Source organism: Cololabis saira, chromosome 7 (assembly GCF_033807715.1).
Source record: "Cololabis saira isolate AMF1-May2022 chromosome 7, fColSai1.1, whole genome shotgun sequence".
Classification (NCBI taxonomy): domain Eukaryota; kingdom Metazoa; phylum Chordata; class Actinopteri; order Beloniformes; family Belonidae; genus Cololabis; species Cololabis saira.
The window spans coordinates 23,848,096-23,864,044 of NC_084593.1; the positions used below are offsets into that span (position 1 = coordinate 23,848,096).

General features: G+C 39.2%; 2 protein-coding genes across 2 annotated transcripts; both read right to left on the reverse strand.

Annotated features, from left to right (window-relative positions):
• Positions 1–104: 104 nt before the first annotated feature.
• On the reverse strand, positions 105–978 carry LOC133446922 (small ribosomal subunit protein RACK1-like). Its single transcript, XM_061725139.1, has 3 exons — positions 815–978; positions 463–573; positions 105–217 (listed from the first exon to the last, which is right to left on the reverse strand). Exons 1-3 carry the CDS (start codon positions 941–943, stop codon positions 152–154), a joined length of 306 nt encoding a protein of 101 aa, XP_061581123.1. The 5' UTR covers positions 944–978; the 3' UTR covers positions 105–151.
• A 4,755-nt stretch (positions 979–5,733) lies between these two features.
• Positions 5,734–10,301, reverse strand: LOC133446923 (small ribosomal subunit protein RACK1). The gene is made up of 8 exons (XM_061725140.1): positions 10,084–10,301; positions 8,588–8,759; positions 7,509–7,656; positions 7,168–7,263; positions 6,861–6,971; positions 6,443–6,583; positions 6,091–6,201; positions 5,734–5,846 (listed from the first exon to the last, which is right to left on the reverse strand). Exons 1-8 carry the CDS (start codon positions 10,190–10,192, stop codon positions 5,781–5,783), a joined length of 954 nt encoding a protein of 317 aa, XP_061581124.1. The 5' UTR covers positions 10,193–10,301; the 3' UTR covers positions 5,734–5,780.
• Positions 10,302–15,949: the final 5,648 nt, after the last annotated feature.

Below are 15,949 nucleotides of genomic sequence, written 5' to 3' on the forward strand. Positions count from 1 at the left end.
CCTGTGTCTTCTAAAATTATACAAAATTCATTAAAGCTCTACCTATACAAACTTGATGTCAAAGAACCATGAATATCATTCAGTGCTGAGACCAAGACGGCACACACTTTTTCAGAGTCTTTTTATTCAAAGTTGCTTCAGCCAGGGGTTCTTATCGAGTTCCAATAGTGACCTGCCACACTCTGATCAGGTTGTCAGTGTAGCCAGCAAACAGGGTCTGAAAATAAATAAAGAGGGACAGAACATACCATTAATTCAATTTAAAACATAATTTTTCCATTAATGCCTAAGAGCTTTTATTTTTTTAAATGAACACACATTAAGCTGTGTTTCCCCTCATATTTGCAGGACTGACATCAGCAAACATCAGATTTATAAGTGAATAGGGTATAATCACCGGGGGTTATACTTTAACCACAAACATCTACAGATCAAAGCCCCACAAAGGTGAATATCACATACCTGTCCATCAGCAGACCATGCCAGGGAGGTACACTGTGGTGGTTCAGCCTTGCTGTTTGTGCTGATCACTTCCTGTCTCAGCTCGTCCACAATGATCTTTCCCTCCAGATCCTACGAGGGCAACAAAGCAGATGTGACATTGTCACTAAACAAGGCCTGAAATAATGGATTGCCAAAATTGGTCCACAACACAGAATGTTGCACAGTTGAGATGGATAAGGTTGAAGCTCAGAAACAGCCTCTGGTATCATCAAGACAATACAGTTAATTGATTAAATTTCGTCATGGCCCTCAATATCGCATCCTTTAACACCACCTATTCTGACAAAGTAATGTTGATATGAATTCTCACCCAGATCTTAATGCTGGGTCCGGTGGCAGCACACAGCCAGTAACGGTTGGGGCTGAAGCAAAGGGCATTGATGACGTCACCACTGTCCAGGGTGTAGAGGTGTTTTCCCTCATTCAGGTCCCATAGCATGGCCTGGCCATCCTGGATGGAAAAACAGTGGGACAGAACATACCATTAATTCAATTTAAAACATTATTAATCCATTAATGCCTAAGAGCTTTTATTTTTTGAATGAACACAAATTAAGCCGTTTCCCCTCATATTTGCAGGACTGACATCAGTAAACATCAGATTTATAAGTGAATAGGGTATAATCACCGGGGGTTATACTTTAACCACAAACATCTACAGATCAAAGCCCCACAAAGGTGAATATCACATACCTGTCCATCAGCAGACCATGCCAGGGAGGTACACTGTGGTGGTTCAGCCTTGCTGTTTGTGCTGATCACTTCCTGTCTCAGCTCGTCCACAATGATCTTTCCCTCCAGATCCTACGAGGGCAACAAAGCAGATGTGACATTGTCACTAAACAAGGCCCGAAATAATGGATCACCAAAATTGGTCCACAACACAGAATGTTGCACAGTTGAGATGGATAATATTGGAGCTCAGAAACAGCCTCTGGTATCATCAAGACAATACAGTTAATTGATTAAATTTCGTCATGGCCCTCAATATTGCATTCTTTAACACCACCAATTCTGACAAAGTAATGTTGATATGAATTCTCACCCAGATCTTAATGCTGGGTCCGGTGGCAGCACACAGCCAGTAACGGTTGGGGCTGAAGCAAAGGGCATTGATGACGTCACCACTGTCCAGGGTGTAGAGGTGTTTTCCCTCATTCAGGTCCCATAGCATGGCCTGGCCATCCTGGATGGAAAAACAAAACACATGTTTCAATAAACATACCACATGATACTGAACAGAATAAGGACCATCATTCAACCTGTTCAGCACTGACACTATGACCTCTTCAGGTGCCACTCAGAAACAGCCTCTTTTGTCATCATAAAAAACAGATGTTTGTTAAAGTTTTCCATCACTGCAGACACCTCTAAGCTCAACGTAATGCATGCTTCCACAGAGATCATAATGGATGAATGGTTGGCCATGTGGGAGCCGGCGGGAGCGCCTCACCTCGGGACGCCGACAGGATCATGTCGGGGTACTGCGGCGTGGTGGCGATCTGGGTGACCCATCCGCTGTGGCCCTTCAGGGTCCCCCTGACGGTCATCTGCTCGGTCATTTTGGCGAGGTTCGGCGGTGCCTTTCGCGAGGATGGATTGGAATTTTTCAGAGGTCCGGGCAAACCTAAGTCCTCATGGCATGCAGGCGTGGAGGAAAAGGAAGTTCAGTCCCGGATGCAAAAACTATAAGGGAGGTGAGACCCCGCAAAGGATTATGGGAAATGTAGGTTTTAATTGTGCTGCAAAGAATACACGCAGGGGCGTCAATTGGGTATGGCAAGGTATGGGAGCCGCCACACCTTTGCTTCAAGGGTTAAATGTAAATGTTTGTTTTTTTGAATACATTTATGGAATAACTACAAATGCAAATAAGAACATGATCGATTTGACTAGTTATTATACACTGCAAAAACTCAAAATCCTAACAAGAATATTTGTCTTATTTCTAGTTAAAATGTCTAATTTTTAGTCTCTTTAAAAAAAAATCTCATATCATTTAAGACAAGACTCAAAACAACCATTTTCACCTGTTTCAAGTAGATTTTCACTTAAAATAAGTAGAAAAATCTGCCAATGGAACAAGATTGTTTTGCTTGTAATGGGAAGATAAATCTTGTCCCACTGGCAGATTTTTCTACTTATTTCAAGTGAAAATTTACTTGAAACAGGTAAAAATGGTCAAATAACCAGTTATTTTTCTGGTAATGACTCTTGTTTTAAGTGTAATGAGATTTTTTGACTAAAAATTAGACATTTTAACTAGAAATAAGACAAATATTCCTGGTAAGATTTTGAGTTTTTGCAGTGAGCGAGACTGCATTTGAAAAAGTTCCAATTTTCTTGACCACACAGATAAGCTCCATAGCAGACTTCTGTGATGAGTATTTGCTGGACGTGTTGATTGATACTCTAGTTAAGTTCTGTGACTCGTACCCTTGCCATACCTTAGCTTCCACTGAATTGACGCCACTGAATACACGTACTGGGGTCATTCCTACTATTCGGTGTCATTTCATCAGAGGTGTCAAAAGTATTCACATTCATTACTCAGGTAGAAGTATAGATACTAGAGTTTAAAAATACTCCTGTAGAAGTTGAAGTATCAACTCAAGTTTTTTACTCGAGTAAACGTATAAAAGTACTGGTTTCAAAATTAAAGTATAAAAGTAAAAGTAATGTAAGGGGGAAAAAAGCCATTACGGACAAAAGCCATTGAAAATGAATGCACCTTAGTATAATGCAAATATATTAAAGAATCATATATGTGTACTATTGAGCATTACCATGTGTTTCAGGGAGCAGAAGATATGACTAGTTGCCTATAAGTATTGTAATGGTGCAAAAAGTCAAACTTCAGAGGCATGTTATCATTTATTCTAACCTTTATTGGAATGTACATCCAAGTATCTTCTATAAGGCTTTTGTGGAGAGTACAGTCTCATCTGCAGTCCCCTGCCCAAGTAGTGGCTTCAGAGCCAAAATGAACTAATTGATTGATTGATTTATTTATTTATATATATATATATATATATATATATATATATATAAAGATGGCTCTGTTCTGGAGCCGATTGTGCAAAATTAACGATGCTTCATAAACTGAAAAACAATGGAAAAAACTGAGCATCTGACGAACTGTTATTAATATAATATATTAACATGTTATAATTAATGACAGTATTAAATCAGAGACTTTTACGGGAGATTATTCCTGCCTCCAGCTATAACCATCTATGATGCATCTTCAGATAATCCCAAATTGTGACAATTACCATAAACAGACTTTTCCCTCTAGGATTAACAAATTAATATTGAACTGAAAGTTTTATTAGCCTTAGCAGTATCACTTCTCCAGACTTCACATTGTTTGTAATGGAAAAAGACCTATAGACCTACACCGGTCATGAAATCACTACACTGGCTTCCAGTGAGTCAAAGGATAGAGTTTAAAATCTTACTGCTGGTCTACAAAGCACTGAATGGTCTTGGACCAAAATACATGGTTGATCTGTTAGTTCCTATGAAGCTCCCAGACCCCTGAGGTTCATCTGGATCTGGTTTGTTGTGGTTCCCAAGAACCAGAACCAAGCAAGGTGAGGCAGCGTTCAGTTATTCTGCTCCTCACCGGTGGAACAAACTTCCTGTAGACCTGAGGTCTGCTCCAACTGTAGATCCTTTAAATCAGGGTTAAAAACATTACTGTTTACTTAAGTGTACTCTTAAATTAAACTTACCTGCTGTACTGTACTGCCCTTATTTTTAACAGCTTGGGCTTTTTATTATTTTACTTTTCTTACCCATTTGTTATGTCTTGCTGCTTTTAATGTCAATGTAAAGCACTTTGAATTACCTTGTGTTGAATTGTGCTATATAAATAAATTTGCATTGCCTTGCCTATAGTTAACCAGATAAAACTACACCAATCTGCATCTGCTGTGGATCCATAGAGACTAAAGATTGCTACATATATTAGGTATGCATGAGATTTTCTTTCCCTTCATATTTCTTTTCCTTCATTACCAATTTGAAAATAACCCTTTTCTTAAAAAAAAATAACCTCTTGCATTTTAATTATTTAAAAACACAGCTAACGCGTTTGTGACGTCCTGTTACTTAGGAGAAAAAGATAAAAATCAATGTCGCATCATATTTGTGGTCGTTTTCCTTATAGTACGTATATCCAAAAATATATATATTTTCAAAAACTCCATATTTTTGCTGCACAAGTATAATTAGGCTATTGGACGTTTACCACTGAGGCAAACTAGCACATTGCAAGACTATAAGAGTAACCATCTCAATTTTTTTCAACCTGTAGGATGGCGAAGCCCGAGCGAAGTATAACGTCCTCGATGTCTTTGACTTTATGAACGTCAGGTTTCACGATTGCCAGTGTTCTTTCTACATAAATGCAATTCTTAGGCTGGTCCATCTGCTTCTCTTTTAAGCCTACAGTAACCTAAACACGAATCTACGGTACACAGCTGTTACACAGCAGTCTTCTCTTATGAAATCCAGATTAAATTATTCAGAAAATGCTGAAGTTTTGACCAGAACAAACCTCAACTCTCCAAAAACGCAACTTTTCGCCCCCTGGATATTTACTTTCTGGTTGCTATGATACCGTTACACATCTACGGTAGCTGGAGTGGGACAAAACGGGACTCTTCAAGGTTCAAACTAAATTGCAAATGCATAAATATAGTTAATGCAGTGTTTCTCAATCCTGGTCCTCGTGGGCCCCTGTCCTGCATGTTTTAGATGCTCCCCTGCTTCAGCACACCGTGATACAAGTACCTGTGTCATCAACAGAGTTGTGCAGACCTTGGTGACAAGCTAATGAGGACCATTAATTAGAATCAGGTGTGTTGGTGCAGGGAAACATCAAAAACATGCAGGACAGGGGGTCCCGAGGACCAGGATTGAGAAACACTGATTAATGTAATAAATGTGGGTGTCACGTTATCTAGTAAAATCTTGCAATATTAAGTCTCCATGTTATTTCTTCAACGCCTACATTAAACTTTCAGACTTAAATGTTGGATTTATCCCATAAAGCAAACTTAACAGTCAAATCTTTATTTTCCAAACATCAATTCCCCCAATAGACTTTGACAGATCTCCTGTGTCTTCTAAAATTATACAAAATTCATTAAAGCTCTACCTATACAAACTTGATGTCAAAGAACCATGAATATCATTCAGTGCTGAGACCAAGACGGCACACACTTTTTCAGAGTCTTTTTATTCAAAGTTGCTTCAGCCAGGGGTTCTTATCGAGTTCCAATAGTGACCTGCCACACTCTGATCAGGTTGTCAGTGTAGCCAGCAAACAGGGTCTGAAAATAAATAAAGTGGGACAGAACATACCATTAATTCAATTTAAAACATAATGAATCCATTAATGCCTAAGAGCTTTTATTTTTTGAATGAACACACATTAAGCTGTGTTTCCCCTCATATTTGCAGGACTGACATCAGTAAACATCAGATTTATAAGTGAATAGGGTATAATCACCGGGGGTTATACTTTAACCACAAGCATCTACAGATCAAAGCCCCACAAAGGTGAATATCACATACCTGTCCATCAGCAGACCATGCCAGGGAGGTACACTGTGGTGGTTCAGCCTTGCTGTTTGTGCTGATCACTTCCTGTCTCAGCTCGTCCACAATGATCTTTCCCTCCAGATCCTACGAGGGCAACAAAGCACATGTGACATTGTCACTAAACAAGGCCCGAAATAATGGATCGCCAAAATTGGTCCACAACACAGAATGTTGCACAGTTGAGATGGATAAGGTTGGAGCTCAGAAACAGCCTCTGGTATCATCAAGACAATACAGTTAATTGATTAAATTTCGTCATGGCCCTTAATATCGCATCCTTTAACACCACCAATTCTGACAAAGTAATATTGATATGAATTCTCACCCAGATCTTAATGCTGGGTCCGGTGGCAGCACACAGCCAGTAACGGTTGGGGCTGAAGCAAAGGGCATTGATGACGTCACCACTGTCCAGGGTGTAGAGGTGTTTTCCCTCATTCAGGTCCCATAGCATGGCCTGGCCATCCTGGATGGAAAAACAAAACACATGTTTCAATAAACATACCACATGATACTGAACAGAATAAGGACCATCATTCAACCTGTTCAGCACTGACACTATGACCTCTTCAGGTGCCACTCAGAAACAGCCTCTTTTGTCATCATAAACAACAGATGTTTGTTAAAGTTTTCCATCACTGCAGACACCTCTAAGCTCAACTTAATGCATGCTTCCACACAGATCATAATGGATGAACCAAGACAGAACATTTACATGTTTACACTTCCACAGAGAATCTTACCTTTCCACCAGACGCGCACAGGGAGCCATCAGGAGAAACAGTGACTGTGTTCAGGTAGCCAGTGTGGCCGATGTGGTTGGTCTTCAGCTTGCAGTTGGCAAGATTCCACACCTGAGAGTGAAGCAAAGAGGTAAGTGTAACGACCATATTGGTGGAAGCCCCATAATTACAGCTACAAGAGCTAAGCTCTCGTAAAAGTCTCACCTGTGAGAATGTCAGATAATACATACAATATTTTACAAATTATTGAGCAAACAAGACTTGAAAAAAATTAAAAATGTTTCTCTCTCAAAAAAGAAAAACGTACCTTGACCATCTTGTCCCAACCGCAAGAGACAATGATGGGGTTGCTGCTATTGGGAGAGAAGCGTACGCAAGACACCCACTCGGTATGGCCTTCATCCTACACAAAAAAGGCCAGTATTAGGGCAGTGTGTCAATGCCTAACAACAGAAGTATTGTATAAATTTAGTCTGGTAATGTACCCACAGTTGGATATTAACATAAGTTTCACTTTGACTGGGAAAACGGATGTTGCAACTTTAAATCTAAACCCAGTTCCGGGCAGCATCCCAACACATCAAAATCCATGTCCACCAAGAAAGAAAAATACAAATAAAAAGGGATGAACATTTGTGTGAAGCTCACCTGAATGGTATACTTGCAAACTCCAAGAGTGTTCCACAGCTTGATGGTCTTGTCCCGAGAGCCAGACACAATCTGGCGGTTATCAGCAGAGAAGGCCACGCTCAAAACATCCTTGGTGTGCCCAACAAATTGGCGGGTGGTGAGACCACTAGAAAATAGTTTTAACATTTTATGAGAAAAGAAACTGGCAATAATCTCAAATCAAATTAAAACAGAGCACAATCTGAGCTGAAGACCACTTTTCCAACTACTGAATGTCAACTTAGGATTCAGAGTCAAGTAAAAATTGAAGTTTAAATAGCATAAGAATTATTAGGGAAACTGTTTAACTGCAACAATTTCACAGCCAACTTTATTAAAAGCACACAATGCAGATGCATTTAATAATTGAAAATCTCCTTGGTTAACTTGTATAGTGACATTTGTATAGACAAATGCAATTTCCATGAGCACCATCAAAAGAAAACTAATAGTTATTGTTATGTTAACCCTCATAATTTTGCACAAAATGGATAAAGGCTTCAAGATTGGTGTGGTCCTACAAAATACAAATGGGTGTCAAATTAAAAAAATATAAATATGCATTAATTGTCATTTTGACATTAGTTGTTCCAGGAAAAGCATCAGCATTTGGTGACCATCTCAAAGATGGAGCTTAAACTGGGCTAAGAGAGCCAAGTGGTCATTTTATTCTCAGCACCTCATTTATCTCTGGTCAAGACTCATTTCCATTATTATCACAATTATATTATTGTGTATATTTATTATAGCAATTACACACAAGGAAGTACTTCCTTGTTGACACGTTTCTTGTTAACAGCATAACCTATGATAGTTATGTCTTTTTCATACTGGAGGCATCAAACTTACTGGGGTCATTTACAATTTTGCATTCCTATAAAAAAAAGGTGCAATAAAGATTAAGTTTGGAAATGAGAGCATGTAAAGCAGTTTCACAAAAGTTTTTTCAGAGTGCAATTTCTTCAAAATACCAAGTGTATGAGTTATCATACGGGCCCCAGTGGTCCCTAACAATGTGTAATGACATTTTAGAAGATGCAACTTTCCCCTGCACTTACGTGGTGAGGTCCCACAGGCGCAGGGTCCCGTCCCAAGCACCTGACAGGGCGAACTGTCCGTCCGAGGAGATCACAACGTCACTTACGAAGTGCGAGTGGCCCTTCAGGGAGCGCTGGGGGATGCCGTAGTTGGTCTCATCACGGGTCAGCTTCCACATGATGATGGACTTGTCTAGAAATGAAAACAGGACCACACATGATTCAGAGTCCAAGAGATCCAACAAAGAGCAGGTGTGTTGCTTCAGTGTGTGATGCTAGCAGATCTAATCAAAGACATGAAATACTTGGGACAGAGCTGGGTTCAAAAAGTCAGCGATGTATTTACCTATTGTAGTCCATGGGCAAGACCAGATATCAGCACCACTCAAGGTGACAAAACTTGCTTATAATTTTGAAAAGATCCATGTCTGTAGATGATATTTTGGTATGATAACCCTTCCTGAGTGGCAGCTGGATCATAGTTATCAGCTCATGAAGTCACCCACCGTCTTCAGGAAATTACATTTTAGCTGCTGGTGCATATCCTGGTTTAGACTCATGTACACGATATCTGTCAATGTTTCACAATATAGTCTGCTTAAAAGGTCCCCTTTAAAATGATACCATTCATTCAAGCTAAGATGTGTGGGTATATTACAATATATACATTTCCTTAATCTTTATTGTCCTGTGAGTATTCCAGTTTTTGTGTCCCTGTTTTTCCTAGGTGACACGGGGCTAAAAGATAGTATATAATTTAGGCAAAAATTGTGTAAAAATGTGTGTTGTTTATAGTTTAAAGAGCAGCAGTGACTTCTATGTTGGGCAGAAAGATTCACATCTTAGCTTGAATGAATGCTAAAAAGGTCCCCTTTATAAAATGATACCAAAGACATTATTGTGAAACGTTGACAGATATCCTGTACATGTGTCTAAACCAGGATATGCACCAGCATCTAAATTGTAATTTTCTGAACTTCATGAGCTGATAACTATGCTACAGCTGCCACTCAGGAAGGGTTATCATACCAAAATATCATCTACAGACATGGATCTTTTCAAAAATCATAAGTAAGTTTTGTCATCTTTAGTGGTACTGACAAGTGAAATGTTGGGCTCTGGCCCCTGGACTAATGACGTCCATTAATTCTTGTTTGTAAGTGCCAATAGAGAAATACAGCGTGGCACAAAGTTACAGTGGATAGCACAAGTGTAGCTAGCCTGTGCACTATTGGAGAAAGTTCAACCCCCGCCAAGACCCTTTTTTTACACATTTTAAAACATTACGTGGCTGATTATGACGTGCAGCTGTGCTGCATCATTGGGAGAAAGCGTACAAGTTTGCCTAACATTACAACAGCCCGCCAGCCGGGTAATGCTAACGCCTGATTTATGGTTGTGCGTTAAATCGACGGCGTAAGGTACGCGGCGACGCGCACAGGCTCTGCGTTGGTGTGACGCGGAAGCATAAATCAGCCGTACGGTTGGCCATGTTGGAGCCGGCGGGAGCGCCTCACCTCGGGACGCCGACAGGATCATGTCGGGGTACTGCGGCGTGGTGGCGATCTGGGTGACCCATCCGCTGTGGCCCTTCAGGGTCCCCCTGACGGTCATCTGCTCGGTCATTTTGGCGAGGTTCGGTGGTGCCTTTCGCAAGGATGGATTCGGATTTTTCAGAGGTCCGGGCAAACCTAAGTCCTCATCGCATCCAGGCACGGAGGAAAAGGAAGTTCAGTCCCGGATGCAAAAACTATGAGGGAGGTGAGAGGCCCGCAAAGGATTATGGGAAATGTAGGTTTTAATTGTGCTGCAAAGAATACACGTACTGGGGTCATTCCTACTATTCGGTGTCATGTTAAGGAGGTCTCTTACAAAATCATACATAAATATTATCCTGTTAGCCATTACATGCAGAAATTTAAAAAGGACATTAATACGAATTGTTCCTTCTGTAATTTACATCCAGAAACAGTTGTTCATTTATTCTGGCTTTGCTCTCATTCGAAAAAACTATGGGCAGATATTAGCAAATTTATTATTGACTCTTTCACTATAGATTTTAATTTACATTGGGAAAATGTTGTTTTTGGTTTCCATTGTTTCCCTAAGAAAGAAGGAAAATGTTACTTTTTGATAAATCTGTTTTTATTTCTTGCCAAATTGTATGAGTACATTTTCAAAGAAAACCCCTTGCTTTTATATTTTCCAGAAAGAAATGGAACTTTACTTAAAACTAATCACTAATTCAACAAATGAAAAGGCTATTAAAACCGTAGACTTGTGTAATATGTATAATCTTCTTGAATAACGGACAATCACCCCTGGCACATGTTCTGTATTCTATTTGTATACTGTTCCTGTATACTATTCTGTGATAATTATTTTAAATAAAGTTTAAGAAAGAAAAAAAAACAAAAAACTATTCGGTGTCATTTCATCCTGGTTTACCCTCTGCCAGAAACGTTTAAATTCTCATTATTTTTTTTATTTAATCTGAAGGAGGGCTTTTTGAATTATAAGAAAAACATATTGGTCCAGCTCAGGATAGTATGACCTAATAATATTTACCAAATTCTTTGCAAGTGACATAGGCCAAATGTCCACCCTGTTACAGGACATTCTCATGTTTATTACTAAGTGTTTTTAATACACCGTTATTGTAATATTTACATTTTCTAAGAGCTAAATTGTCCCTTACTTGTTTGTGAATACTACGTTAAAATATATTTGAAGTGTAAAATATTATCTTGAAAAAAGATTTGCTCTATTTTAAGGCACAATGTAATTTTAACATGTTTCTTTTATAATAAACAAGAATTTCAATAGAATTTGGCACAATTTTTAAGTGATTTCACTCTGCCAAATTATTCCCTGCAAGTAACCACAAAGACATTCTTATTATTTTTTGAATTTATTTAATTATTAAAAAAAAAAAAACAGGTAACAGGGAGGACAGAAGAGTAACAGGGTGCACAGAACGTAACAGAGTGGATTTCACACCAGTAAACAATAACATGCATAGGCGTGCACAGATAGAAATGAAAGGATGTTTGAGCACCTGCCCTTTTGGCACTGGTGCCCTTTCAATTTCACAAGGTGCCCTGTGAATTTGGCGAGTGGCAGGCGCACACAGCGCGCCGTGTTGCTCACCGGAGCTCATGCGCCCCCCCCACCCAAAAGAAACATCAGGGATATTTGTCCGTTTCTGACCTCACCAACATTGCAACAGAGCACTCAAAAACTACTTAACAGACCAGCAACCACCAACAGGTGTCTTTCCAAGTAATTCCACACCTTCTTATCCAGGTAGACAAATATATGACACCAAACCTTTTGAAATGAAGGGAAAAGAGTAGGCAAGGCAAGTTTATTTGTATAGCACAATTCAACACTAGGTAATTCAAAGTGCTTTACCTCAACATTAAAAGCGGCAAGACAATTAAACAGTAAATAACAAATAAAATGAAATAAAACGATAAAAAAAGAGGTAAAATAATAAAAAGCACAAGCTGTTAAAAAGTAAGGGCAGTAGAAGTAGAGTACAGCAGGTAAGTATTTAATTTAGGAGTACGCTTCAGTAAACAGTAATGTTTTTAGGCCTGATTTAAAGGAACTGAAAGTTGGAGCAGACCTCAGGTCTACAGGAAGTTTGTTCACCGGTGAGGAGCAGAATAACTGAACGCTGCCTCACCTTGCTTGGTTCTGGTTCTTGGGAACCACAACAAACCAGATCCAGATGAACCTCAGGGGTCTGGGAGCTTCATAGGAACTAACAGATCCAGCATGTATTTTGGTCCAAGACCATTCAGTGCTTTTTAGACCAGCAGTAAGATTTTAAACTCTATCCTTTGACTCACTGGAAGCCAGTGTAGTGATTTGATGACCGGTGTAATATGGTCCAGTTTCCTGGTGTTTGTAAGGACTCTGGTGGCAGGTTCTGGATCGGCTGCAGCTGCCTGATAGATTTCTTGTTAAGGCCTGTAAAGATGCCATTGCAATAATGCAACCTACTGAAAATGAATGCATGAATAAGTTTTCCCTCTCTAAATATATTAAACGATTGATAATATCTAATGTTAAGGATACTGGTTTTAGGAATACACAAAAGGTCTAACCTGTAACTAGGGTTGTCAACTCCCTGAAAAATAAATAAGGGACACCTCATCGGCAGGGCCGCCCAACCCGATCCAGCAATTCACTTTGATACAAAATAACAAAATTAACTGAATAAAATGAGTATCTTTCTGAAACATAAACCTTTCCTGCTTAACTTATAATTGTATAAATTAATATAAAACAATGGAAAGCAAGCAGAACATCCATTCTGTAATAGTGCACATTTTTAGTGCAATAACAAAAGTGCAAACAGAAAGTCTGTAGAAAACATATTTGTGCCTCAAAGGCCATGACTGTAGGATACAGTTGTAGTAAAAAGAAAAAATAACTTATGGACTCAACAGCTCAATGCCATTTTCCATCGGCATTTTATGACTATTTTTAGACTCTCACAGTAATACGGGACAAAGTGCGTCCCTTTTCAGCTCAATATGGGACGCGTACTTTAGTTTATAAATACGGGACGATTCTGTTTTTTCAAGGGATGGTTGGCAACCCTGCCTGTAATTGAAATTTACTCTTGAAGCTGTAACTGTCAACATTTCTGCTGACAGTGGGAGCATGGACCACTGCAGGGATTTTGAACATAATTATTGTAAAGATTGAGATATGTAAGATCTTTATGTTCGTTTGTCCAGTGCACCATAAGAATACCAGTGAACAGAATCAAAGTTATTACAAGCTTTATTATATCATGTACAATGTTTTCCAGCTGGAGGTACACCTTTATCAAACCACATAGGTAGGAGAGAAACGCACCCTGTAGTCATCAATCCAGTCATATTTATACTGAAAAAGGGAAGTGTTTTGTACGTTATAGGAGCCGATGTTGAACCTTATCTGTTGAACCTTACCTGGGAGGCCAACTGCAGGGAAAGAAACTTAAACATGCCACACTTTCAGCCATATATTTTCTGTTGTCCATCTCTAATCCGACATGCCAACCCAGCAAAGATCTACGACAACCAAAACCCAGAGAAAAACAGGAAGGGACCCATCAATATTAAACATCCGTTCCTCTTCACCGTCCTCACCTAAAGAAGAACTCAGCTAATCAGTCTGCTCATAAAACAGGAGGTGGTTCTGCACTGAGAGCAACCATCAGAGTACAATCTTATAGAAAAAAACCCTCATACTTTTTACAGTTTCATAAAATCCTAACAGATATAAAAATTAAATACATTTGGTGTACAATATCTTTGATTTGGTCAGCTGTATTTAGTTTATTATATTACATTGTAAATTCTTGACGACATATGGAACAAGGTTAAAATGAGTCAAAATAAAAAAAATAAAACCTGTAGCAATGAGCATATCTATATGTGGAGAACAAGAGGCTCAGCTGCAAAAAGACATTTAAATAGAAGAAATGCAAAGTGATAATTTAAAATAATTCTTGATTCAAATTATCTTATGTATATATGTATGTTAACATTAGAGCAAAACTGTAAGCACTGGACAAATTGCCTGCTACTAATATAAGATTAAAAGAATATTGGATTTTACAACATTGAAATAGATACTTTTAAAAATAACTATTTTATCTCATGAATAACTTTCAAATATTTTACACGTAAGAATTTGTGTACTGAAACATTTGCATGCATTAAATTAAGGTGCAGATTTTGATTATCTTTTGAGTTGAGTTTGTATCCATGTTTTAAAATATGGTGTGGCAGGGTGCAGGATTTGGGCAGGGTCTGCAAGGGAGAGAGGGAGTGCGGGGGAGTGGCGCACAGGTGACGCGGCTGGAACAGCTGATGATGCACAGGTGTGTCTAATCACTCTCTGTGTATTTCAGTAAGTGTGCGGGCCCTGGAGATGGCAGAGGAAGGAGGCAGAGCAGAGCTCTGCTGGAGGAACGGAGCTGAAAGTGCTGTGTGCCTGGCTGAGACCGAGCACGTCTGATCAGCCTATAATAAAATACGTATTCTCCCTGAAACCCGGTGTCCGCTGTCCTGTCTGGTGACCCCGTAGCAGCGAGACGTGCTACATATGGCTAAACTAAAGTTTCACAGAGAAATGAATAATTTTTATCAATTATCTTTTCAGTGAAAGACCACCTACTGTCCATCTAGTGTGTACACTGTAAAAAAAGATAAAAATAAAATAGTCTTCATCTAAAGCTTCTTTTCCTCAAATATCGACATTATCATTCAGCAATTGCTTACCCTACTGTACCTTTAATGGTGTCCTCACTGTTGTAAATACAGGCTTATTTATCATGTATGTTCTGCTTAAAAAGAACAAAGTTCTGGAAGTGATGGTATAGCCCCCCCAAAGCCATCATTAACTATCTGGAAATACATGATGAGACAGAAGGATGTGAGGCCTCCAACATCCACAGAATATTTGTGGTTGTTTGGATCTACCTACAGTACCTTCTGAGTTCCTTCAAAAACTGCACAAACGCACCTAGAACAACTGATGCTGTTTTGGGGCTAATGTGTGTTCAGACTCTTTCATTTAGCTTTTTATTCTTTGTTCACTTTAAGTCTGGAAATTTATAGAAATCAAAATGTCATATTTTTGAAATAATTCTTAAATTGCAGCAGCTACTATACTGTATTTCTGTGCAAAACGATGCAGGTATCTGTGCTAGGAGCTCCGCCGCTTTATGTCAAACTGAAATATAGCAGCTGCAGAATGACATTTTGCACAAACATTCACAGCCCTCAGACGAGGAAGTTGCTGGTTTTGGTGACCCTTTGTCTTTTTCTCTGACTCCACCAACAAAGTTAGCATTTTTTGGCTTTTGCTAACAGAGATCTGCCAATACTCATGATTTCTGTATACCACTTTTAGCTGTGCACACACAGTTATGTTGACAGTTTTTGGTTTTAAATGTTTGTTACCTAAAAATATTGGCATGAAGTCTGAAAAATAGTGATCAAAACACCTGAGCAGGTGTTGCTGGACCTCTGTGCTGATCATGATTTGTCCATAAAAATTCAAGCATAAGGGTTCCCATACGTAAGTGCACATGGCGTCGGGACATTCAGGACCACGGTTCAATGATTGATTTTATAATTGCATCATCAGATTTACAGTGATATGTTCTGTGCACTCAGATGAAGCCCAAAAGATTAGTGAGGGTTTGCCTGGGAACATCTGGATGAACAAATCTTTAACTCTCACTGCAGAGCTTGAATCACATTTTGAGAAGGGTAGGAGTCCCAATGGGCAATGTACCGCGCCTCCATTTTGAGGCGCTGACAGGAGCTGAGGAAGGAGGCCTACAGGGTTTGGACTCTGAAGGTAGCTGAC